Source organism: Bubalus bubalis, chromosome 14, assembly GCF_019923935.1.
Source record: "Bubalus bubalis isolate 160015118507 breed Murrah chromosome 14, NDDB_SH_1, whole genome shotgun sequence".
NCBI lineage: Eukaryota > Metazoa > Chordata > Mammalia > Artiodactyla > Bovidae > Bubalus > Bubalus bubalis.
Genome location: NC_059170.1, coordinates 28,419,591 through 28,445,843, shown reverse-complemented (window position 1 = coordinate 28,445,843; position 26,253 = coordinate 28,419,591). Strand labels below are relative to the sequence as shown.

The following is a 26,253-nucleotide window of genomic DNA, read 5'->3' as shown; positions in this document are numbered from 1 at the left end:
AGCAGACATGCCCACACCTCCTCCTGCTTCTGGCTGACCACCCGTCCTCTGTCTGTCCCACTCCACACCTGCCCGGTTATTCGTAGGTAAAGGCAAACCACGGACAGCCCGCAGGCCACTCACAGGGGAAAGCAGGCGCATGGTGTTCAGAGCCGCTCTGTGCCTTCGGAACCAGCAGCTTCCCCGAGCTTTCCCAGCTGGGATCTCCCTGCTCTGCAGAAGGTCCCCTGGGTGCTGCCCTCTCTCCTCGGGACAGAGGCCCCAGAAACACCTCTTCTCTCCTCCAAGCCTGAAACTGCAGCCAGGCTCCCAGCAGGACTGTGCCACGGGCTGCTCATTATCTCAGACAGGGCAGGCAATGGCTCAGCAGGCCGGGCGATCGGGGCCAAGGGCTGGTACCACCTGCTCCCGCCTCTCTGCTTCCTTCACCTGAAGTCCAGGCTCATCTAGCAATGAGCAGGGGCTCTTTAGAGGTGGTGGAGGCCAGCGAGGCTGTGCTGGGTGGGGAGTGGACCTGTGCCCTGGGGGAGGTGGGTGGGCCCCTCTGCTCTGCCGGGCTGGAGCCCAAGGTTGCCAGGATCTTGGGCTCATGGTCTCCAGCGTTGTGAGAGGACACACTTCCTTTGTCAGGACAGCCCTGGAACAGTCACACGCACCCTTCCTGAGGACAGGGCCTCCCTGGACACCACCCCCCCCAAATCCTTTGTGGATGCCACATGATGCCATTTCCTTTAAGCCATGCCACTACCTGGACTCATTTATCTTGCAGGGATTGTCCCCCCTCACCTGCTCCTCCCTCCTGTGGAGTCAGCCCCACACAAGCAGTCACTACTCACCCTGTCCACTACTCTCTGGCACCCTTGGTGGTTTCTAGAACAAAGTTGGTGCTCAGTGAAAGTTTTTGATTGAAAGGAGGAGTCTGTGGGGTGGGAATCTGTGATTGCTCAGAACCAGTTAGACGGCTTGTGTGCAGTGTTCAGAAAAAGTGGGTCTTTAGTCCCAAAGAGGAGGAAATATAACTGATTATATCAACCTCCAAGGCTCAGAGCAAGGCCACCTCTTCTGAGAAGCCTCCGACTTCTTCATAGTTAGCTCTACCTCATCCATTCACGACACCTTGTGGACACAGTCCACTGCCTATACATGCAGTCCACTGCATATACACATGATCTACTCTATATACATGAGCAATCCACTACACACACACGTGATCTACTGCATATAAACACACGATCCACTGTACATAACGTGATCTTCTCCATATTCACATGCAATCCACTATGTATATATGCGAAACCGACTTCTTATACATGTGATCCACCGAATATACACACGGTCCACTGTATACACACACAATCCACTTCATATCAACATGAGCCACTTCATATCAACACACGATCCACATAATACACACGATCCACATAATACAATCTACTTCATATAAACGTGATCCAATCATATAAACGTGATCCACTTTATATAAATGTGACCCACATCATATAAACACATGATCCACACCATAAACATGTCATCCACTGCATATACACATGATCCCCCCTCCTCCATTCCTCTGGGGGCAGCAGCAGCGAACATCACCATTCCACCCAGGCCCACGGCGACCTCCCTCTGGGTCAACCTCTCCCACACCGACTGCAGTGGGGAGCTCGTGCCCCAGCCCCACGGCGCCCGCCTCACCTCTCGGTCCAGGCCAGCGGCCACTGTCACAATGTCGCCCGTCTCACTGTTGATGGTGAACATGTTCTGGGAGGGGCTCTGCGGGGTCTGGGTCACGATCCGGTAGCGCACCATCCCGTTGGCCGTGGTAGCGTCATCCGCGTCGTTGGCTGTGACTGTCATCACGTAGGTGCCTGCAACAGAGATGGCAGCTCATGTGGGACTCGCCTGCCACGCCCGCCACTGCCCCTCGCACACACCCCAGCAGATGTCTCCCGCAGTCGTATCTTCCTGGAGGCCGGATGTGGTGCGTGTCATCCTTCACCCCTGGGCTGGACTGCTGCCAGGCCCTCGGGAATGTGTCTGTCCCTCCCGCCACCCCCATATCCCCCTGCAGAACCATGGGGGTGGGGCCTTCTTCCCAAGCTCAAGTCTGCTCTGATGTCACTGCTCTGACTTTGTCAGGAGAGGGAGCCACCCAGGGTTAGCGCAGCCCGCAATTCCGGCTCAAAACTCAGCACATTCCCTCCTGAGCCACACAGCCCAAGGCTCCAGCCGGCATGTGGGGACTCAGCACATAGTAAAGAAACAGGGCTGTATCCTGAAGGTGCCTAATAGGCACTCGAGGGTGCTAAGTGAGAAGAGACCCTACAGAGGGGATGCTGTGCACACGGATGCAGAGGCAGGTGGAGTAAATTCGGGGTGTGCGAGCCCAGAGGTGGTGAGTACCTACACCCTCCCCCAGCTCAGCGCCCATTCCCCACCAGGCGCCAGGGTCGAGGTCTGCAGAGGACACCCCGGGAGAGTCCCCTGCCTCCTGAGAGCGGGGTGTGGCGTTCCTGTTGGTGTCTGCCCTTCCCCACTGGGAGGCCCTGGCTAGATCAGCATGCCCTCCACCCCTGGCCACGGTGATCAGCAGTGGGCTGACCAGTCAGAGCTTGGGAGCAAGGGCATATGCTTTTTGGGGTTTCTAGGAATTCAGTGTGCCATCCCTGCCCCTGGACTTGGCTGGGCCAGCATGTGAGGTTGGAGGCTGTGGTCACTTTTTGGCAACAGAGATAGAAACTGAAGGACAGGGCCATCTCAGAGGAAACAAAGCCACAGCAGGCTCAAGTGACCACCTCTCACTGGGCAGCCCCTGGGTCAAGCTGCCCCTGAAGCTCTTATCTGTATACAGAAAAAAATGAAGAGTTTTCTTTATTAAGCAGTTTTAGGTTCACAGCAAAATTGAGGGGAAGGTCCCTTATAGATGCTTTGTACACCTGAACCAATATTAGAACATATTCCCCTTCTTGTCTTATGCTATTTTAGGCTTCCCTGGTGATTCAGATGGTAAAGAATCTGCCTGCAATGCAGGAGACCCGGGTTTGATCCCCGGTTCAGGAAGATCCCCTGTAGAAGGGAATGGCAACCCACTCCAGTATTCCTCCCTGGAGAATCCCATGGACAGAGGAGCCTGGCGGGCTACAGTCCATGGGGTCACAAAGAGTCAGACACGACTGAACTAATCCTATACTACCTTTGTTGCTTGCAACCTGGAGTTCTGACTGGCATGGGCTCCCAGCCCTGCACCTGCCCCTGGGGCCTGGGGCATGCTGCCTTTGTCCTCATCTGCATGTTCTTGGTTCGGCTCCTTGTTCCCAGGTTGGAGCAGTGTGCTGTCGAGGGCCCACAGGGGTGAGGGAGTGTGGGCACCATCCTCCACTGGGTCCTTTTTAAAGGTGCTGGCTTATGCTGAGGCTGAACTTGGCTTGGGGCTGGGGGGCCTCCAGGCCTATTGGGATCCAGGGTGGTAACAGGCAGGGGGCTTCATTCATCAGACACATGCTAGGCATTTGCTCTGGGATGGTGCTGCACGAGGAGCTGGGCGGACAGTGGTGGAGACACTTCCATGGTCGAGGAAGGGGTCTCTCCTGCATGCTCCCAGAGTGTCTCACTGCACGAGGTGTGTTCCTGGCAGGTCCTCTCACGTGCCTGTCCAGCCTCTTCTACCCCCCGTGCAGGGAGGGCCTGACACAGAGTCAGCTTTGCTGTTGACTTTAACTGAAAAAAAGTTCCTCAAGGCAGATGCATTTTATGGGAACAGAAAAGAAGGCATACAGCAAGAGGAAGGCAGAAATCTGTTTTACAGGGCTCAGGTTTTCTATCCTCATCCTCCAACCAGAGACGAATGGGCTCAGGACCCGCCTTTTCACGACTGAAAGACAGGGCATCCTCGCTGGGTGGGGCTCGATGCTGCAGGAGGCAAGGAGCTCCAGGCCTGCAGCCCTTGCTGTCCACTCATATAATCCTCAGATTTATAGTTTTTTTCTTTTAATCAACATGAAAGCCTCTTGATGAAAGTGAAAGAGGAGAGTGAAAAAGTTGACTTAAAGCTCAACATTCAGAAAACTAAGATCATGGCATCTGGTCCCATCACTTCATGGGAAATAGATGGGGAAACAGTGTCAGACTTTATTTTTCTGGGCTCTGAAATCACTGCAGATGGTGACTGCAGCCATGAAATTAAAAGACACTTACTCCTTGGAAAGAAAGTTATGACCAACCTAGATAGCATATTGAAAAGCAGAGACATTACTTTGCCAACAAAGGTCCGTCTAGTCAAGGCTATGGTTTTTTCAGTGGTCATGTATGGATGTGAGAGTTGGACTGTGAAGAAGGCTGAGCACCGAAGAATTGATGCTTTTGAACTGTGGTGTTGGAGAAGACTCTTGAGAGTCCCTTGGACTGCAAGGAGATCCATCCAGTCCATTCTAAAGGAGATCAGTCCTGGGTGTTCATTGGAAGGAGTGATGCTGAAGCTGAAACTCCAGTACTTTGGCCACCTCATGCGAAGAGTTGACTCATTGGAAAAGAGTCTGATGCTGGGAGGGATTGGGGGCAGGAGGAGAAGGGGACGACAGAGGATGAGATGGCTGGATGGCATCTCCAACTCGATGGACGTGAGTCTGAGTGAACTCTGGGAGTTGGTGATGGACAGGGAGGCCTGGTGTGCTGTGATTCATGGGGTCGCAAAGAGTCAGACACGACTGAATGACTGAACTGAACTGAACTGAATCCATGCATCAGAAAATTCACCCTTTTAAAGTGCACAAGTCAGTGTATTCTGGTGTATTCAGTTGTTGTGCATTGTCAGTAGAAAGTATCTAATTCCAGAGCATTCTGTCATCCCCCCAAAGAAATCTGTGTCCACTAAGAATTTCCCACATCCTCCTTCCCAGCCCCTGGAAACACACATCCACTTTCTGTTTCTATGGATCGGCCTCTTCTGAGCATGGCTTATCAGTGAAATAATATACCACGTGGCCTTTGCATCTGGTGTCTTTCTCTGAGGCTAATGATTTCAGGGTTCATTCCTCTTTATGGCTGAATAATATTCCAGTGTATGGGGATGCTTAGCCCTCAATTTCCTGGTAGCTCAGTTGGTAAAGAATCCGCCTGCAATGTAGGGGAGCCTGGTTCAATCCCTGGGTTGGGAAGACCCCCTGGAGAAGGGAATGGCTACCCACTCCAGTATTCTTGGGTTACCCTGGTGGCTCAGCTCATAAAGAATCTGCCTGCAATTCAGGAGACCCTGGTTTGTTCCCTTGGTCGGAAAGATCCCTTGGAGAAGAAAACAGCTACCCACTCCAGTACTCTTGCCTGGAGAATTCCATGGACAGAGAGCCTGGCAGGCTATAGCCCATGGGGTCGCAAAGGGTCAGACATGACTGAGTGACTTTGACTTCACTTCACTTGCCCCTCAGTTACTGACTGAGCACTTGCTGTGTGCAGACACCAGACTCTGTGCTCAGTGTGTAGAGAACAACCATATGGCCGTGGTCCCACCCCTAACAGGCCAGTGAAGAGGCACAGAACACACAGGAGAGACAGATCCTCGGCAGCTGGGATAAGGGCTTTGGAGTGGGTAAGAATGCTTGTGTGAACATGCAGAGTAACCAGGTGGGAGGGAACTACAGAGGAAGCAGGGCAGGCCTGAGAGATGAGGTCAGTGGGGTAGGGAAGAGGGGGCAGGACTCTAGGAAGTGGGGACAAAGGCCCTGGGGAATAGAAGAGCTCTGGATGTTTTTGAGGAAAAGAGAGGTGAGGGCATGTGATGGGGCTGTAGGTAGGCTGGGCTCACGGCAAGAATTTTGGACTTAGTTCTAAGATCACAGGGAGATGTTTTCATCAGGAGAGTGGGTCGAATGTATGTCTTAAAGACATAGGGCTTCCCTAGTGGTCCAGTGGCTAGGAATCCACCTTGCAATGCAGGGCTGGGGACACCGGTTCAATCCCTGGTCCAGAAGATCCCACATGACTGAGGGCAACTAAGCCTGAGAGCCACAACTACTGAGCCCACACATTCCAACTGCTGAAGCCTGTGTGCCTAGAGCCTGTGCTCGGCAACAAGAGAAGCCACCACCTTAGAAGCCTGGGCACCACAATGATGAGTAGCCCCCACTTGCCACAATGAGAGAAAGCTGATGTACAACTCTGAAGACCCACCACAGTCAAAAAATAAAAAAAGGAAATCAATCTTAAAAAATATATCATTAAACAAAACAAAAGACATGCAGATAACAGGCTGCACACAGCCGGAAGTAGTGGGGGGGCGGGGGCGAGGGTGGCAGGGAGGACATGAACTCATTCACTGGATTTCAGAGGGAATTGGCTGCAGTCAGACCAAGATGCTGCGCACCCACTAGGATGTTCATTCCTTCATTCCACATGTCTTTATCGACTGTCTTCTAGGGGAAACATACAGAACTCCTGTGTTTTGAAAGCCATAGGAAGAAAGTCCATCAAACGCACCCACCTAGCTTCATGCAATGGCTATTCGCAAAGAATTGTGTGTAAACCCAATTTTAATGAATTTAATTATCAGTAGAATTTCCCCAGAGGCATTCAGTATTTAAAAGAAATCCAGGAAGTCCTGTTTTTAACAAATGGTGGACAATGTTTATTTTAAACCAATCTTCCTCCCGAGGAAAACAAGAGAAGCTGGACTTCACATGCAATAAGAGCATCTCATTCAGGGCAGAGAGACACCAGCGGCACAGACTTGGGGGGTGCTGGCTGGAAAGGGGAGCCCAGGCCCGGGGCTGTCTTTCCTCTCGAGATGTTTGCTGATTCCAAATTGGCTTCTGACAGCCAAAGAGCTACATGGGTCTTTCAGCAGACTGATGGGAATGGGGTGAAAACACTGAGTTTAGGGCTTGCCGTGGGTGTGTGTCGGGGAGCACCTGGAAAACGCTTGAGTCTTTGGGCTGATCTGGAAGGGCAGTGCACCTCCAGGGGTGAGGGTGAATGGGAAAGAGATGGCCTCGCAGGAGCACAGCTCTAGTTAAGGTGACTTAGGTTACCAGCGTCCCCAGCAGGAGCAAAAGCACATCCTCTACAGAGACAGGTACCATCTCACACAGCCTCAAGTCACCACGGCAACTGTTCACACGCAGGGCTCTGCCCATGATGAACCAGGCACATAGGAAGACAAAACCTGTCTGAAAACAGCGAAAGAACTGACCAGGACCAGACCAGGGGAGATTCTGATAACTGAGTCATCAGAGGCAGATTAAGAACAAATCAGCCAGGAACTTGCCTGGTGGTCCAGTGGGTGAGAATCTGCCTTGGAATGCAGGGAACACAGGAGCCAAGATCCCACATGCTGCAGGTTAACTAAGCTCGTGTGCCACAACTACTGAGCCCGTGTTCTAGAGCCCATGTGCCGCAATTAAGGTCTGATGCAGCCAAATAAAAACAAAACCCAAATCTGCCAGAAAAGTCAAAATGCACCCCTAGTCAACCACATAGGATGCCCCACACTAGGCCCCTACTGCCAGTCCCCCAGCCCTCACTGGGGCATGCCCAAGCCCCTCTGCACGCCTTCTAGTCTGCCTGTGATGGTGGCTGTTGACGCCCCCCCCCCCACCCCACCCCATGCTCTGAACACACAGCCTCTGCAGGTTCCCATCTGCCAGTCTTTATTTCCACATACTGTCAGGGAAGGTGGATGCGGGCTCAGTGTGTCTTCTGTTGTACAAGTGCGTGTGCATCAACAATGGTCTCAAATAAAAGTAGAAAAATGTCCCTGACCTGTGAAGCTCACACCTAGCAGTGCAAACAAGGAGCACAATTAATAAGTAATTGAGAACTTCCCTGGTGGCTTAATGGTAAAGAGTCTGCCTGCCAATGCAGGGGGCAAGGATTCTATCCCTGGTTGGGAAGATTCCACATGCTGCCAAGCAACTAAGGCCGTTGCTGAAGGCTGCTGTTCTAGAGCCCACCAGCTGCAAATACTGAGCCCGGATGCCCTAGAGCCCGTGCTCTGCAACAAGAGAATCCACCGCAGTGAGAAACCCGCACACCACCACGATGAGCAGCCCCTGCTGATCCACCGCAGTGAGAAACCCGCACACCACGATGAGTAGCCCCTGCTTGCTGCAACTAGAGAAAGCCCGTGCAAAGTGGTGAAGACCCAGCACAGCCAAAAATAAATAAATTAAAAAAAATAAGTAATTGATGCTGAAAGTCTGACAACTGGCTGAATAAACTGTGGTATGTTCCCACAATGGAAATCATTTAAAGCCAGAATATTTCATGACACTTGAAATGTTCATGATATACAGCAAAATTGAGAACAATCGTTTCTAAACTGCGTTCTTTAATATAACAATGTGTTCATGCAGAGAGGAGACCAGAGGGGAATCTTTGACAGACGTGCTTACAGCAATCTGCATGGCAGGCAAGATGGGAGAAGGCGTTTTTTTCTTTGTGATTTTCTCTATATCTCCCAAGTTTCCTCCAAAGATTATCACTTGATGATCAGAAGGTAAAATGTTATTTTAAAAAAGGAAAACTGATGGGACTTTTTTTCAGCCTTAATCACAATTTGGTTTCCTTCAAAACAGATTCTGAAAACCTGGCGGGTCCATGGTCACTGCTCTGTGGTCAGGTGACCCAGGCGTGCCCAAGTGCCCTGAGCCCAAAGGCCAAGGGCAGGGTTGCCATGGTAACAAACCCAGACGAAATATAAGTGTTCGGGGCCCTGGAACTGATCTAGGCCTCAGGGTTATTTTCACTTCCTTCCTAGAAGAAGAGGGTGGGGCAGAGGTGTAAGGAGCTTCTTTCTGAAACCTGGAGAGCTGCCTGGGGGAGACGGCCTCTGCTTGTGCTCCGGGCACTCGTCCCAGCCCCAGCGCCACCCCCAGTGGGCACTCAGAGATGGTTCCTGACTTGGGGGCCAGGCCTTTACCTGGGCGGCACCCTATCTCTGCCCCTGACCTGTGTCTCACTCTCCTCACACTCGAGGGCGTCCCTTCCTAAACCCTCCAGCAAGTGTTCAGCGGCTACATAGCACCTTGGGGTGTGAGCAGGGCTGGCCCCCAGTGCCTGGGAAGGCGTGACCTGTCCTCCCCGGCTAAGCCTGATCCTTCTCCAGTGGGGCAGGTCTGGTCCACGGGCAGCCATAAGCACCCAGTAGCCCCAATGTCATGGTGCACCTGCCGAGGCAGCCTGGGCCACCCATGGGAGGCAGTGATTTGACCGTGGTACCCGGCTGTGCGCTCTGCTGGGCCTGCTCACTGCAGCAGCCTCTGTTGTAACCTGGGAGTTAAGCCTCTCCCCACCAGCTGGGCTGTGAGATCCAGGAGGAAATCACCTTCTGTGGCTTTCTCCTTGGGTCTCCCTCCCTCCCCAGTGGAAAGGCCTGACTTCATCTTAACAAAGGAAACTGAACATCACTCTGCATTTTCATCTAAGAGGGCATGCCGTCTGCTGCCTGAGATGCTGGACATCTCTTTATTAATCGGGCCAGCAGGAAAAGGGGGAGAAGACAGAGGTTGGGTTCTTGCGAGGAGTTCATGTACAAACGCTGCCATGCGCCTTAAAGGATTAATTTCACAAGCCTTAAATCGCAGTTTAATTTGAAAACTAATTCAGCCCCATAATTGGCTTTCTGCTCAAATCACTGAGGCTAAAGATTTAAATTCTTAATATTCGGATGACTTTCAAGTATCTGGTGCCATCTGTGCAATAGTCCGTGGCATTAGTCTCAGGGGGACTTCCACCGGCACAGAAATAAAATAAATAAATAAACAGGGCCGACTAATAGAATAATCTATTTAAGCAAAAACTGCATTATATCGATGAAGGTTTCTTTGACTTCATTTGCAGCATGTAGATTTCTCTGCTATTTAATATTTTAAAGTGACATTAATTTCAAAATTTATAATATAGGCCCTCATGCAGTTACAAGGGGTTAGGAAAAGCAGAGATTCCAATTAGAGCTTTTTTTTTTTTTAGTAAAAATAATCAATACGGAGGCATCTTTTCTTGGGAGGCTCGAGAGACGCCATGAAACCCGTCTGGTTGCCTCCAGGCAGGAGAGCACACGGCGACTCTGATTTCCAGAGGGAAGGGCTGTTGTAAGGACATGGACCCCCAGCTGGTGCAGAGGGGAAGGGGGGGGTCCAGCTATGAGGATGGAGCTGTGAGGTCTGTCCTGAGCCCTGTGAGCTTGTTTCCTGAAAAGTGGGGGCTGGGCAGGGTGGCAGTAAGTGTGAGACTGGAGGGTCAGCAGGATAAACCTGACCAGGGGTTGAGGCACATAGCATCAGACACTGCTGGCCACTGGGGCACACTGCAGGCCTGGCCGCCTCCCTCTGCACAGGTGTGGACCCTCCAGGAGGCCTTCACAGAACTGCTGTGCACCCTCGGAGCTCCAGGGAGGTGGGGGCCTGGGCACGGAGGTGCGGTCCCCACCCCCGAGCTGGCCCGTGGCTCAGGCTGAGCTGTCACTGAATCCCACCCTTGCTCAGGCACATGATGGTGGTGGAGGAAGTGATGGAACAGACAGGGTCTCTGCCCTGCAAAGGGGAAAAGCAGTGATGACAACAAACTGAGAGGATGCAGTAGTGATAAGACCAGAGGCATCTGTGTGCAGGGAGGGCCTGCTGGTGAGAGCGGTGGGGAAGACCGCTCTGGAGAAGCGAGGAGGAGCCAGTGTGCTAGCAGTCAGGGGGAGGCTGGCCAGGCTGCGTGCGCAGCCCGTGCAGAGGCCCTGGGGCAGGAAAGACTCCTCCCATCCTAATGGCCTTTGCCCACATGTGCATCAGATACCATCTGTAGGCCCCTACCTAGCACACCTGTCTTTTGGTTCCTCAACTGGACAATGGGCTTCCTGGAAGTGGAGTTCATGCTTTCCCACCCTGGAGAAGGGGCACCTCACACACAGCTTTTGTGTGTGCTTTTCCAGAGGGATGGTTCCCTAACACTTCTCCCCTGATAGTGTATGTGACGCTTGGAGGTACAGCAGCCATGTTGTGACCTCGTGGTGAGAAATCAGGGAGGCAAAGGGCACAGAGATGGGGAGCCTGCCGGCTTCATGCGCTCATCTAAAACGCCACTTGTTTCAGCTGGGTTTTCTGAGACTTGCGTCCATCGTCCATCGTTATTCCTGACCCAGGCTGGGGAGGGGAGGCAGTTTAGCTCCATGGTTAGAACTGCAGCTCACGAGCCAGATCACCTGGTTTAACTCTTGTCCCCACCTGAACCGAAGCAGGACACTCCGGGGCCTCTGCCCCTACTTCCCCCTACTGGCCCCGCCCCCACACTAGCCCCCCGGCTGCATGTCCTCTGCACCAGCTCCTCTCTGAAATACCCTGATAACAGCATCTGATGCTGGTCTCATGGGTGGGTTAACAAAGGCTGAGACCACCACCCCGTGGAGCACATTAACTACTTGATGACCATGAGTTCTGAGCATGTGTGGTCCGACCTACAGGCGCCTAAGAGTTGATAATATTAACCCCCGCGACCCCACCAAATAGAGAATTGTGCATGAGCTAATCATCACACCCCCGCTCGCCCCCCACACCTCCACCCCCTGCAAGAAGGGTTTGGATCTTTTGAGCACGAGCCGCCTGTCCTGGTTTGGAGCCGTTTCAGTAAACACACGTTCCTTCACCACAACCACACCCCGTGTGGGTGGACTGGCAGCGCCGCACCAGGGAGTTTGGTTCGGTGACGCGTGCTCCCGCTGTGTCTCTTCTTACCTGCTCTTCGCCTCTGTTCCCTCCTGTCCACAGTGCCTGTCACAGGGCTGTACACGATTCAGCAGGTTTCCTGTCTGGAGGCCCTAACATGGTGCCCAGCCCCCAGCGGCCCAGTCAGTGCTCTTTCCATGATGGCCGCGTAGTCAGAGCATCAGTGGGAGGTGAGCCCACTGTGGGGGAGCCTGAGGCCTCCAGCAGAGACGTGGGGCCTCCCCTGGCCAGGTTCACGAGCCTGGAAAGTGGTTGGGCTCAGAAGCTGCAGGTCAGGGGCCCCAGAGGTTTTTAATCTGTCCTTCTTGTCAAAGAGGCCAAGTTCCAAGGAGCTGAACTTGACCTTTTAAAGATGCTCCTGCACCCTGGAGGGGCACCCGGAGGTGCAGGAGAGCGCTTGCTTCTGGTGAAGAAAACAGTTGGCCTGGCCGAGGGCCTCCCAGGGTCTCAGCCTCTGCTCTGCAGTGCCACCCCCCCAACCCTATGCAACTCTGGGAACAGGACTGGGGTCGGAGGGGTGAATAGGGGCCCGATGGGGAAGCCTGCTCGGCTGGAAGCTGGGGCTTACAGGGGTCCCATCAGTTTCTCCTCTTGAACGCCCTCTGCTGCGGCCCACTGGCCAAGGCCCAGCTGTGGCCTCACCCAGGAGGGCCCCTCCCCTTCCCTCTCCTGCGCATCCTCCTGAAGGGAGCAGGGCCTGGAGGAGCACCTGGGCCCAATCCTCCCATCAGCTCTGGGACCAGGCCTCAGCTTGGCTCTGGCTGGCCGAGCCCCTCATTCAGCCGTGGCCAATGGGGAGTTTGTGATAATTCAGAACGTCTGAGGTCTAGCTCGGCCATCAGGTGACCTGAGGGATGCAGGAACGTAATGTAGAGGACAGCTGGTTTTAAGCGAGATTTATGGTTCAATCTGAGATTCCATCTGACAATGTAACTTGCTACCAGAGTTGGGAAAATGAACCGATATTTTGAGTAAGAACATTTAACAATAGTAATAAGTTAATACCCGTTAATAGTAATTACACCATTAACAATAGCACAGGTGTCAGCTGCCTCAGGTGGACGCCTTCAGCTGATTCCCCAAGGTCGGTGGTACAATCACCTCCATTTAATGATGAGACAGAACGAGTGGCCGGCCGAGGCCTCGCCATGCTGGCCACAGCTGGCCACTGGGAGTCTAAGATGAGTGGCTGAGTGCCACACGATGTCACCTGCCAAGGGCACAGTCCCACCCCGTGAGGACAAGGGGTAGCTGGAGTCTGAAACAGCCTTTACCTCTGCTCCATTCAAGGTTTCCTATGGAGCTACCGACATCCAGGGAGCAAGGGGCTGGCAGATCAGTGGATGGGAGCAGAGAACACAGAGCAAACCCATAAACAAGCCAACTGATTTTTGACAAAGGTACACAAGCAATTCAATGAAATACAGAAAGCCTTTCCAACAAACAGTGCAGGAGCATCTGGGCATCCATAAGCAAAAAATGAACCAGACTAAGTCTCACGCCTTCTATAAAAATCACACAGAAATTAACTCAATGTCCAAAAGTGAATTTGAACCGTCTATAGCATCCCTGAAATGTGAATATAATGGAGGGGGGGGGGGAGTGCCTTTCTTGGTTAATAGATGAACAAATTTGAAACATTAAGAAAAAAGAAATTAACTTGGAATGGACCAAGGACGAAAAATAAAATGTGAAACTTAAAACCTTTAGAATGAAGCCTAGAACATAGTCAGGACCCAGGGTTTGGGAAGAGTTCTCAATACCCAAGTCCAATCCATCAAAGGAGAGTGAAAAATTGAACTTCATCAAAATGAAAAACTCTTGCTCCCAAAAGACCCCCTGAAGAGCATGAAAAACATGAGTGCCAAAGTAGGAGAAATTATCTGCAGACCACACATCTGGCAAAGGGCTTGCATCTCAAATAAACAATTCTCAAAACTCAGTGATTAAAAAAGCAACTAATTAGAAGATGGACACAAGACATGAAGAGACGTCTCAGCAAGGAGGAGATGCAGATGGCAAGCACAGGACGGGATCTCCACCACAGTTAGCATCAGGGAAAGAGAAATAGAAACCACAGTGAGGTAGCACTGCGCACCTATCAGAACAGCTAACACGGCATGATGACCACCAAATGCGGTGAGGACACGGAGAAGCCGGGCCACTCAGACGGTGGGACAGGAGATCAGAAGAGTGTGTGGCACTTCCTGGTGCCCATACCACCCAGTGATTGAGTCCTCAGGCATTTGTCCCCGAGAAAATGAAAATTCACATGAAAGTCCACATGGGAGTGAAAGTTCTTGGCAGCTTCATTACTGTCCCAAACTGGGACAACCAGAACGCCCTTCAAAGGGTGAATGAGGGTAGGGACTCCACACTGCGGACTACTCAGCAATGAAAAGAAACGAGCTTCAGTTCAGTTCAGTTCAGTTTAGTCGTTCAGTCGTGTCCGATTCTTTGCGACCCCATGAATCGTAGCATGCCAGGCCTCCCTGTCCATCATCAACTCCTGGAGTGGACACACAATTTGCCTGAATATCCAGAGAATTATACTGAATGGAAAAACCCAGCCCCCAAAGGTAACATGGGCTTCCCAGGTGGTGCTCAGATCAGTTCAGTCACTCAGTCGTGTCTGGCTCTTTGCGACCCCATGAACCGCAGCACACCAGGCCTCCCTGTCCATCACCAACTCCCGGAGTCCACCCAAACCCATGTCCATTGAGTTGATGATGCCATCCAACCATCTCATCCTCTGTCGTCCCCTTCTCCTCCTACCCTCAATCTTTCCCAGCATCAGGGTCTTTTCAAATAAGTCAGTTTTTTGCATCAGGTGGCCGAAGTATTGGAGTTTCAGCTTCAGCATCAGTCCTTCCAATGAACATTCAGGACTGATTTCCTTAAAGAATCTGCCTGCTAATGCAGGAGATGCAAGAGACATGAGTTTGATCCCCAGGGCAGGAAGATCCCTTGGAGGAGGGTATGGCAACCCACTCCAGTATTCTTGCCTGGAGAATCCCATGGACAGAGGGGCCTGGCAGTCTACAGTCCATGGGGTCACAAAAGTCAGACACAACTGAGTGAGAGCACACTCAGAGGTAACATACTGCTATGGTCACAATTATACGAAAGTCTTAAAATGACAAAATCACAGATATGGAGAGCAGGTCAATGGTTGCCAGGGTAGGGACAGTGGGCAGATGGATTGGTGAGCGGGGAGATGGGTGTTAGCCTTAAATGTTACTGTCTTGACCATGGAGGTCATGCGAATCTGCACACGTGATAAACTGCATGGACACACATGCACTAACATACACCCGCGTGCTGAAGTCTGAGCCAGGGCTTGCACCAATGTTACACCCTGGTGTGACCCTGCATCTGTGAGATGTTACCACTGGGGGAAGTCAGGGGAAGGGTCTGTGGGATGTCTCTGTATTACTTCTTACAACTGCATGTGCGTCTACAATCATGTCAAAATAAAAAGATATCTTAAAAAGACATTTCTTCCAATGAGACCCTATCAGGAAGCACATCGAAGAGTTGCTTGGAGCGGTGCTTGCCTAGGAGGGTCAAGGTTGCCCAAAGCCCGGCCTTCCTGCTTCCTGCCCACCCAGGGCCAGAGATGCCTCTGTTACCCCAGGCCTCAGTAAGCACCAGGTCACAGTCCTCGTGGGTTTCTTCTTGTCGCGTCTCAGTTGAACCTTTTTCTGGGAAACTTTAATTTTGGTTCCACTTTCTGGTGCACTTGAAATAAATGAAATTCTATTTCTTTATGGAAAATATCCATATTACAGACATAATTTTTTATAATTATTATTAATCTGAACTCACAAGCACGGGGTCAATTTCAAAGCTAGGGAAAGAGGATTTGATGGAAAAGACTGCTTCCTTAAGACCGATTTTGTTGGGCAGGGATGTACATCCAGTGCCCACGTGTCCTGACAGCGGGAGTGCACAGAGTGGAACCCGCGCCGCCTGTCCTGACAGCGGGAGTGCACGGAGCCGGTGAACCCGCTCGCGTGTCCTGACAGCGCGAGTGCACGGAGCCGGTGAACCAGCTCGCGTGTCCTGACAGCGCGAGTGCACGGAGCCGGTGAACCCGCTCGCCTCTGTGCACTGTGTGGCCACTCCTGCAGGTGCAGCTTCTGCCTGGAGGCATGAGATGGTCCCCTCCAGGGGTGGGCCCAGAAGATATGGGGGACACAGAACAGGAGGACATAAAGGCGGGCTCTGCAAAAGGGCAGAGTTTGCAAAGGCAGAGGTGGGGTGTGTGCCTGGAAGCGGCGGGGCACGCACCCAAGCAAAGCTCCAGTGGCGCGACATTCAGAGGGCGGCCAGCGGACGTGTCTCCCCTTCTCATCTGCAGCTTCGCATGCAGTCTCCCAGCTCTTGGCGGCCCCTGGCCAGTTCCCTCCAGGATTTGGGACCATGATCAGGAGGGGCCCCAAGGTCCCAGGCATGGGGAGTGACTGCTGCTGCGGCCCCACCCGGGTGGGGACTCAGCACGGCAACCACTGCCCCCACGTGGCCATTTATATGAAATACAACGAGAAATTCAGCTGCTCAGCTAGATGTGAGAGATGGACTAGAAAGAAAGCTGAGCGCCAAAGAATTGATGTTTTTGAACTGTGGTGTTGGAGAAGACTCTTAAGAGTCCCTAGGACTGCAAGGAGATCCAACCAGTCCATCCTAAAGGAAAGCAGTCCTGAATATTCATCGGAAGGACTGATGTTGAAGCTGAAACTCCAATACTTTGGCCACGTGATGTGAAGAACTGACTCATTGGAAAAGATCCTGATGCTGGGAAAGTTTGCAGGCGGGAGGAAAAGGGGACCACAGAGGGTGAGATGGTTGGATGGCATCACTGACTCTATGGACACGAGTTTGAGTAAGCTCCGGGAGTTGGTGATGGATAGGGAAGCCCAGCATGCTGCAGTCCATGGGGTTGCAAAGAGTTGGACATGACTGAGTGACTGAACTGAACTGAACAGCTGTATGAACCAGAATTGTGTGTGAGGCCCCTGCGACTCAGCAAAGCCAGAGAGGGCTTCATGACATGGAGGGGCCTGGGGGTCAGGGAGGATGTGGGGTAACCTGGGATCTGGCCCCCAGCGGCTGGCTGATGTCCCCACCGCAACTTCCCAGACCTTAGCTGACTCCTACCCGGCTGAGTCAATACTGAATATATCTTCTCACTTGTTTTCCATTAGAACATGTGTCTGAAACCCTTCATTAGCCTATCATTCCAGAGAATAATGACTAATTTCTGGCGGTAGTTTTTCCTTATCCCACAAAGCACTGTGTAAAACCTTCTATTATTGTAATTTACTGGGGTGAGCAAAGGACTTATAGAGACTGCTTCCATATCCTGGGGAGCCTCCTGCATCGAGGAGGTGGGCCCTGCTCTGTCTGGACATGGCCTCCTCGCCCTGGACCAGGGCGTCAAGCCAAGCCCAACGAGGCACCGTGCAGCTCCATCCTGGCTTTGCGCAAAGAGGTCACATCTCTGGTCCCCTCTGATGGTTGTCCAGGACCAGAAATGGAGCTGAGGGCACCCAGGGGCTCCGAAAGTCACCCAACATTTAGTGCAAACAGAAAGGTGTTGAGTGCCCAGGGAATAAAGGGCCAGCCTTCAGCCCTCCCGGGCCATGTCCTGCGATCCGAGGATGCTCGAATGTCCTGGCTTAAAGGCTTATCAGGATTTCGAGGGGAAGATGAAGCAGTTTGTTGTTTTTGTTATCCTAATGAGTAAAGGCAGTCATGCGTTTGGGAAAACTGTCTCATTGATTTGTTTGAAAATAAGATGTGGGAGGCTTGATTTGAGGCACCTTCACAAAGTGTTCTGGGTCTTGGGGAGAGAGGACTTGCTGCTTCCGTTAACAAGAAAGTCCCCCCACAACCCACCAAGCCCGACAGCCACTCTCCACTCTGCTCCATAAAGAGCTGGCTGTCAGCAGTCCTTATTTTCTTTCTTTGGTTGTTTGTAGCTAATTTGGCCACCCACCTGCCCCTCAGGGGCCTGCAGGGCCCAGCCACCTGAGGTTTCTGCAGAAACTGCGTCACATTGCTTTCCCTTTGCTGACACTGGGCTGGCCCATGCCTTCGGATTCTGAGGACAATCAGTTGTAAATGCACTTCACCTTATGGAAGCAGCAGCCCCTGGAGACGGAGCTGTGACAGTTGCCTCCAGGGAGAAGAGATGATAAATGTTTGCTTTCCTGTCCCTCCGCATGCTGGACGCCTGCTGACCCCTCCTCAGAGGCCCGGGAAGTCTTCCCAGGATGGGCATCCACCGGGGCTGGGGAGGGGCAGCCTCTGTGATGTTCAGATGACAGGCAACACCTTTACTGTGCGTATGTTCCCAGTATTGCATGGGGCATCACTCATGAATTTTTCAAAATGACCCTTAGTTTCTCTCAATTTCAAATGTTACCTGAGTCCTAATTTTAGTGGCAGCTTCCAGCAGCCGTTAGCAGGGGCCTCAGCAGTAGTGCTTGGCTCAGCTCCACACTGCCCCCTGCCCCTGCCTGCCCCAAGCTGAGTAGTTGTCCTGAGGACAACTGCCCCCCACCCTCCCCCAAATCAGGAGACAGTGTGGGGCTGGGTTTCTTAAACCTTAGCAAGTGCGGAGTTACTTGGAGCTTGGCTGCTTCCTCGGGGCCCCACCTGCAGAGTCTGAATCAGCGGGTGGCCACTAGCTATGCATTTATAACACGTTCCCAGGTGATGCTGGGGGATCTCTGAGCTGTTGTGCCCGCATCCGCTGGGGATTAGCGCCCATGTCCACACCGAGGGGTTGGGACTGCTTGCTCCACCTCCTCAGGCCTTGAGTCTTGTCTGAGCTGAAGTGGGAGGGAGGCGCCCACTTCTTGGTCATTATGGGATCCAGAGACCAGACGTTGTAAAGCAGTCGTTATCATTTATGCTGGACAGGAGTCCTTGGGAAGACGGGTCAGCTCTTAGGTCAGCTTTGAGGGGGACCAAGGGCCTCAGCCACACAGCTCACTTCTTCAGGCTGAGGGAGTCAGCCTTCTCAGGTGCTTCCTGCTGTGCCCAAATGTGCCCAGGAGGCCTCAGATGGCCAGCCTCCTCCCTGACCAGCCCCAGGACCTTTGCACATGCTCTCTCTGCCACCAGACTCCCTCCCTGCCCGTCTGAGTACTGCTTCCAGTCAGCTCCTGGCCCACAGGTCACCTCTGCAGAGGAGCCTTCTCTAATCTACAGCCATCCCCGTGACTTAGCGCCCAGGGGTCTCTTGAGCCAAATCGTCACTGCAGGGGCTCTGCTACCTTGTTTCAGCCCCTCTGTCTGTGCCTGCCCTGGACTGTGAGGTATGTGGAGCAGGGATGCCCACTCCCTAGGGCATGCAGTGGGTGCTAAAATAAACTCATAGGCGATGAGTCCCAGGTGTCATCATGGCGGCAGGAGCTGCGTGTCCCTCCTCGGGAATGTCCCTCCCTCGGGGCTCAGGGCTCACCTGGCTTGGAGCCTTCATCCACGGAGCCGTTGTACACCTGGTTGAGGAACTCGGGGCGGTTGTCGTTCATGTCAATGACGTAGATGTACAAGTCGATGGGGTTCTCCACCTTGTTGCCGTTCATGTCCACAGCATGTGCTCGGAGCTAGAAAGAAAGCAACACATGCTGTCAGGGCCAGCAGCTGCCCCCAGTGGGGATGTGCCTGACCCGAAGCCTTGTGAACCACCAAGAACAGATCTCCTGTGACCTACAGCCCTGGGGTGGGGCAACAGAGCAGTTCAGGGACCCCTCAAGGGGCAGCCTGGGGAGTGTGGGGTGGGCTTGGGATACGTCATGAGCCTGGGTTCTCTCGTCTGTGGAAATGGGAGGTGTCCTGGGAGGGTGAAACAGGGTGACCATGGGACCTGGAGGCTGACCCGAGGGTCCACGCTGATATCCATCCATGCACCACTGATGCTGAGGACTCATGTCTACCTAGAGCAGCTGCAGGAAGGCCATGTGTGCTAACGGGGTGGGGGCTTAGGCCCCTTGCTGCCAGGAGGCCAGGCCTGGGGGAGACCCAGAGAGGAGACACAGCGGGTCCTTGAACTGGGGCATCCACTTCGAGTCTACCCTGTTGGCCAGTCACACCCTGGCTTATCTTTCTTGGGACAGCAGAGAGGAAATGGGTCCAGAGGCCCTGGGGTGGAAGGCCCCTCTCTGATGGGGAAGGGGCTCCAGGGAGCTCCATCTGGGAACAACTCAAGGTACAAAGGGTAGGTACCCCAACTTGGGCTGAAGGGCCCACAGGGGCTGCTCAGACGCCCCTCTTCGATTTTGGATTTTTATCTTTTATTCATTCACTCACTCATTAATTCATTCGCTCAATCAATATCCATTGAGGGCCCACCTGTGGCAGCACGGGCTGTGCCCTAGTCCATGGATCCATGGGATCCGGGGCTGCCCTGGGGCTTCTCATGCAGGAGATGGCCCCTGAGGAGACATGTGGCTGCGGTGGCCCATGGGGTGGGGAGGAGGCCAGGCAGGCCTCTCGGAGGAGCTGATGCTGGAGCTGAGCCCTGGCTGAGGGGCCCAGAGGACAGCAAGCATGGGGGATGCAGAGTGGCTGAGCCCCACGGGCAGCAGAGCGGGCTGGAGTGGGGCCACGGGGCCCTGAGACTAGACAGGAAAACCACACTTGGAGGTGGAAGGGACCGACCTGTCTCTCCAGACCAACACTGTGACTGTCACACAGCCGTGCCCTCATCTCTCTGTGGAAACCATGTCACCCCCGAAACCAAACACACTGGACTACAGGGTCCTCATGCCAAGACAGCGCCAAGTCAAGGGTGCCCAGAGGAGCCTCCAGCAGGAGGGGTCTCTGAGCTGGGGGCCCCGCCCAGTCATCAGGCAATCCCCTTGGTGCCCTGCATCCCCAGCGGATCTGCCAGCCTTGGGGGAGGGGAGGGTGCCATCCATGACTGCAGGAGGGGCCTTGACCTCTCCGCAGCCTTGGCTGACAGCCCTGTGTAGAATTTTCCCCTTGAAACCATGTGTTTCGGGGGAGCTCAAGGCGGGCTTCATGGAGGAGAAGATCCACGTCATCACAAGGAGACACGCGAGCTCAGGTTCCTGGGGGTGCAGCCTGCAGAGCCATGCAGCTGCCCCCTTCAAGACAGATCAGCTTGAAGTGTCATGTTTAAACATCTCAGGATGGGGTGCTGTGCGGTTGTTTCTCCCAGCCAACTGCCCCCCAACACCCCCCGCCATCAGGCCCCCGCTCCTGGAGCCCAGTTTGCACCTCCCTGCTGTGGAAGTCCTCCCGTGGGCGGCCAGTGTGTGTTGCTAAGTTGCTTCAGTTGTGTCTGACTCTCTGTGACCCCATGGACTGTAGCCCACCAGGCTCCTCTGTCCATGGGGATTCTCCAGGCAAGAATACTGGAGTGGGTTGCCATGCCCTTCTCCAGGGGATCTTCCCAACCCAGGGATTGAACCCAGGTCTCCCACGTTGCAGGCAGATTCTTTACTGTCTGAGCCACCAGGGAAGCCCATGAATACTGGAGTGGGTTGCTGTGCCCTCCTCCAGGGGATCCTCCCACGGGCAGCTGGGCCATCCTTCATCTTGTCAGACGCGGCCAGGCAATAAGGCGCCGAGCCAAAGGTTGAGGAGGCTTTGAAAAAAGTAATTCTGAGCTAAAATTAAAGTTATTATCTTCTAACTAAAGTGACACCCTGGTTGGGCCACTATCTTTAGCAGCAGGAGCAGACCAAGTGGAAAGTGGCTGGCAGGGTCTTCTCATCCCCCTCCAAAAGCTTAAAACAACATTTGATAGATTCTGTTGGAAATCTCTAAGAGCCCACCCACCCCTCCCCTCCATCTCTCAGGCTGGACATACAGCTGCAGGCTTGGGGCTGGGGGTCTGTCTTGGCGTTGGAGACAAGAAATGCTTTGTGACTTGGCAATAAGGAATGTCCTGAGACTTGCAAATCTGGGTGTCTTGGACAGAGTAAATCTCCTGCGATGCGCTGTGTGTGCCTGCCGTGTGCGGGATCCTGTTGTCTTCCATCAGCCCTGCGCTGGCTCTGGCTGGGAGTGCCCCGAGACCTCCACAGGCGCTGGCTCACCTCACTGTTCATAAGAACCATGAGATGGGTCTGTCGGATCTCTGTTCAGAGGCAGGGCAAAGGAGGCTCAGGAAGATCCTGCCCAAGTTGACCGCCCGTGGCCCCAACAGCAAGGCTTCCTGAGGAAGCCGTGAAGGCACCTTCTGGGGAATCGTCTCACAGAGCCGTGATGCTCGTCTGTCTCGTGATCACAGGCTTCGTGCAGCCACCTCCAGTGACCTGTGTCCACGGTCTGTCAACTCCCTCTCAGGTGGGAGATGCTGCCCCACCCCCTCAACAGCCATGATGACGGTGGGACTCAGGACACGATTAAACGGCACCCATTGGGGGAGCAGAGAGGACTCTGGGATGTGAGGTGCAGGTTCCAGGTGGGAAGGTTACAGGGATCACCCCACAATTGAGTCACATCATGTCGGGGGTTGACTTTAGTGGCACGGAGACTGTCTGGGTGGACAGAGGTAACTAATATCAGAGCCCCACTAAAATCGTGGACTCTAAAATCAAAGTGATTCTCTGGCCCATGGCAGGTGAGGAATTGAGGAGCTATCTCTCAGTCCACAGCCAAGTGGGTCTCCTTTTCCCAAACGTGGCTCCTGCCTTCCCAGGGTCTGGTTTGGCAGTGCAGGGAGAGGGTGTGTGGCGCTCTTGGAATCGAGGTGCTCTTGGGGTGCCCAGGGCTGGGGGGTCTTCAGAGTGCACAGTGACACTCGGGTGTGGTTCTGAGCCATTTGCACCGAGGTGCAGAAGGGGCTGGGCAGGCCCAGACGGCCCCGGGATGAGACCCACAAGTCCTCCAGCTTTAGCCTCCTGTCCGTCCCACTTCACAGGAGGCAAGTGTGTGACCCTCATAGTCATTCGGGCCTTGTACACAGAAGGGTCTGTGTATGGTTTAACTCTCAGCCATCACCATCGTAAAACTTGTAGTAAGCTCAGAGGGGCCCCCATTTCATCTTGTGCTGGACTCAGAAATTCTGCAGCCATCCTGGGCTAGGAGCTGAGCAGTTAAGAGAGCAAAGCCTGTGACTCAGAGGGGCCTACCCGCCCCCAGTGGTGGGCTCTGTTCTCCACCAGGGGATGCAGTATGGACAAGCCTGCCCGCGTGTAGCCTCCCTTCTCAGGGTTCACATCTGGCACTGCAGGCTGAAGCCAAGTGAGGTCAGTGCCGGTCCATAGATGACACAGGGTGGAGGCTGTGAGTGCGTCCCCTCACCTGAAGGTCTTTGTGAACACAACCCGGGAGCTGGGAGTTCCGACGCCCTGGCTGTAGCCACAGAGGCAGCCTTACCACGTGCTGGGCTCTGTCCTGAACACCGCAGGGATGTCACCCTGAGTCCTCAGAACACATGCTGAGGCAGCCTGATTGTTTCCCCTTTGCAGGAGAGCATGGAGGTTGGAGGGGTTAAGGCCGCAGGTCTCAGCTGCTGGGTGGGGCTGCCCACCCCTGCCCCCCAGGTCTGGCTCCAGCCCCCGCCTCCCGCAGGTGCAAACGCTCATCCCACAACGAGGAGGCAGAGCCCAAAGTGGGTCGGACGCCAGGGCGGGCGGCGTGAGAGCCGTGCGCCCACCGAGCTCTAGGGCCAATTGTGTGCCGCCAGGTCAGGAGGCCAAGTGGAAAGTGGTGGACGGTCCATTTAATTGAGCCTTGCAGTCTTCACTTTCTCATGGTTTTTCCCTCTCCACTGGCAGCTCCCCATGAAAGTAGCAACGCTCGCTCAGAGCTGCCTTTCTGCTCTCAGAGGAAGGGGCGGAGGGGCTGGGGATGCGCGTCCGGAACTGGAGAGGTGGCAGTGACACAGCAGCTGCACAACCCCGTCCCCAGCAGAACTCCCAGCAGGTCACGTGGGTCCACGGCTTCTGACCAGTGGGCCCCCAGTGTGTCCCAGACCCTCCAGGCATCACCAGGGACACGTTACCAGAGCACATTCAGGGCCCATCTGCTCTGTGAATTGCACAGCCCGGGGAGGCACCCCGCAGGCAGGTGGGCTTTTCTGATATGGACTTGGGTTTGCACTCCCCTCCAACCCCCCACCCTTAGGAGCCTGAGTCCAGGGACACTCACGTGGTAGGAGGCTCGCTCCTCCCGGTCCATGGGCCGCGTGACGTACATCCGGCCGGACATGGAGTCGATGCTGAAGACCTCCATGGGGGGCTGGTCGGCGCCCACGCCTGTGATGCTGTATCGGATGGGGATGTCGTTGTCCTTGTCGGACCGGATCTGGAAGGGGGAGCAGACGGGGCAGGGGAAGGTCAGGCTTCTTACCCAGACCTTAAGCTCATCCCGCTGGATGGCCTCACATGACGTCTCTCCCAGGGACATGTGAGGCCACAGCCAGCGCTTGGTCCACTCTGGGGACCAGAAGGGCAGGTGAGGCCAGGGGTTCACTGAGAGCCTGCACTACATGTCCGGTGAGCCCACCAGATGACAGGGAGGAGGGGACACAGTATTCCAAGAGGAAAGGAGCTTGGCAGGGAGCTCGGCAGAGGTGAAGATGCCCACGGTAGAGCCTGAGTGATGGTCTGAAATGGCTGAGGACCTGGCACAAATGGCCCTCACGTCAAACCTCTGGAAAGACGGGGCTGAGGACACAGCTTACTGCATGGGGTTTTTAGGGAAAAGGTCAGGGCCCAAGACACTTGTGCCCCCGAGCGATCATCTGTGCAGAAAGGCAGCGGACATGTTTGGATGTGCAAAGACACAGAAAATGTCCCCTGTTCCTGCTCTGGTCCTCCAGACCTGCCCTGAGAGGGGGGTCATAGCAAAGACCTCAAGAACAGGGCTTGCCTCGGAAATGCACCCCCTACCAGCATCTGAACACAGAAACACAGCCCTGAAAGATGTTGTCAACATGGTTACAGAGCTGAGTACAGGCACAAACAGTGTTTACGGAAACTTTATATTGTGGAAAACAACAACTTAATAATGGTGAAAAGTGAAAATGATAGTCACTCAGTCATGTCTGACTCTTTGTGGCCACATGGACTGTAGCCCGCCAGGCTCCTCTGTCCATGGGATTCTCCAGGCAAGAAGACTGGAGTGGGTTGCCATTCCCTCCTCCAGGGGATATTCTCAACCCAAGGATTGAACCCGGGTCTCCTTCATTGCGAACAGACTCTTTACTGCTGAGCCACCAGGGAAGCCCAAGAATCCTGGAGTGGGTAGCGATTCCCTCCTCCAGGGGATCTTCCCGACCCAGGGATCAAATCTGGGCCTTCTGCATTGCGGACAGACTCTTTACTGTCTGAGCTACCGGGCAAGCCCCCAGTAATAGTGATCTGGGTCCCACATCTAAAGTAAGCTAGCAAAGCCTGAGAGTTGGGTGAAGAAACGGAAAGAACAGAGAAAAAAATGCACAATTCTGTGCTTTACGTGGATTGGGGGCGGACTATGCAGACAGCACCTCACTTTTGACCAGATCATTAGATAAATGCACGACTATAGGAGATGGCAAGGACACCTGCAGAATTGCACACAAGGAGCACGTCTTTCGTTCAGGTGAAGCAGAGGTCCTGGGCACGCAAGGGGCAGCTGACGGGCAGGATATCGTGTAAGACAACAAGCTTCTCTGATGGTGAGAGGTTGTAAATAAGCCACCGGGGCGTGAAAGGAATAGCTGATGGGGCCAAATTAAGATTAGCATAAACTCTGAATACACCTTTAGAAAAGACAACTTTTAAAAATCAAAGCCCAGGGGACCATGGCAACATTTTACAAAAAAATGGACCACAACAAAAACCTCAGAAAAATTCCACAAAGCAAAATTGACAAGGACTTTTTACCAGAATAATACAATTAAAATTTAAAGATGATTTTTAAAGAGATATTTTAGAAAACATTCTGAAGTAACCACAGGTTAAGAATCAAAACTGCATTTAGAGGTGATTTAAAAATAGTAATGACAATGAAACAGCGAAACCCAAGGAATTTGGCCAGAGACTGAATCAAATATTTTCATCATTAAAACAGAATTACAGTGAATGAACTGAGCATTTATATCCAGAAGGAAAGGAATGACAAAGCAGGATATGGTGAACACCCGGGTAATTAAGACGAATGCAGAAATTTCTGAATCTGAAAACAGAAAAGTTGGAAGGATTGATAAATAGATGCAAGAGCTGTACTCTGGGGGAAAAAAATTCATAAGAAATAGATGTACCTTTGGCAAGCTTAAGAGGAAAAAATAAGACTTAAGAAATCTATTTTATTCTTTATATTTTATGCGAGCCAAGTTGAAAATCCTGATGAATGGGTTATTTTTTGAGAAAATATAAAATTTCACAGTTGGCTGAAGGAAGAACAAACGTGAAGAGACTGCTAATTCTTCAGGAAATTCCTCGGCAAAGGGCTCGAGGGTCAGGGGAGCTCACCTAGGAGGTGTTTAAAGTCTTCCATAGAAGAGGACATATAGAAAAAACACCCGCCCTGGCTTTGCAAATCCTCCCTGGTACCATTCTCCTAAGACCACAAAGTAAGGTAA

General features: G+C 53.2%; 1 protein-coding gene across 6 annotated transcripts in view; it reads right to left on the bottom strand.

The window, feature by feature from the left end:
- CDH4 (cadherin 4) overlaps positions 1 to 26,253 on the bottom strand; it is a 480,504-nt gene that overhangs the window by 33,922 nt on the left and 420,329 nt on the right. For all 6 annotated transcript variants that reach the window (XM_025263793.3, XM_044927835.2, XM_044927838.2 and 3 more), the window contains exons 5-7: positions 23,838 to 23,993; positions 19,174 to 19,318; positions 1,696 to 1,868 (exon numbers count right to left, since the gene is read on the bottom strand). In XM_025263793.3, the coding sequence (XP_025119578.1) occupies positions 1,696 to 1,868; positions 19,174 to 19,318; positions 23,838 to 23,993 (474 nt within the window). The remainder of the gene's footprint in view (positions 1 to 1,695; positions 1,869 to 19,173; positions 19,319 to 23,837; positions 23,994 to 26,253) is intronic.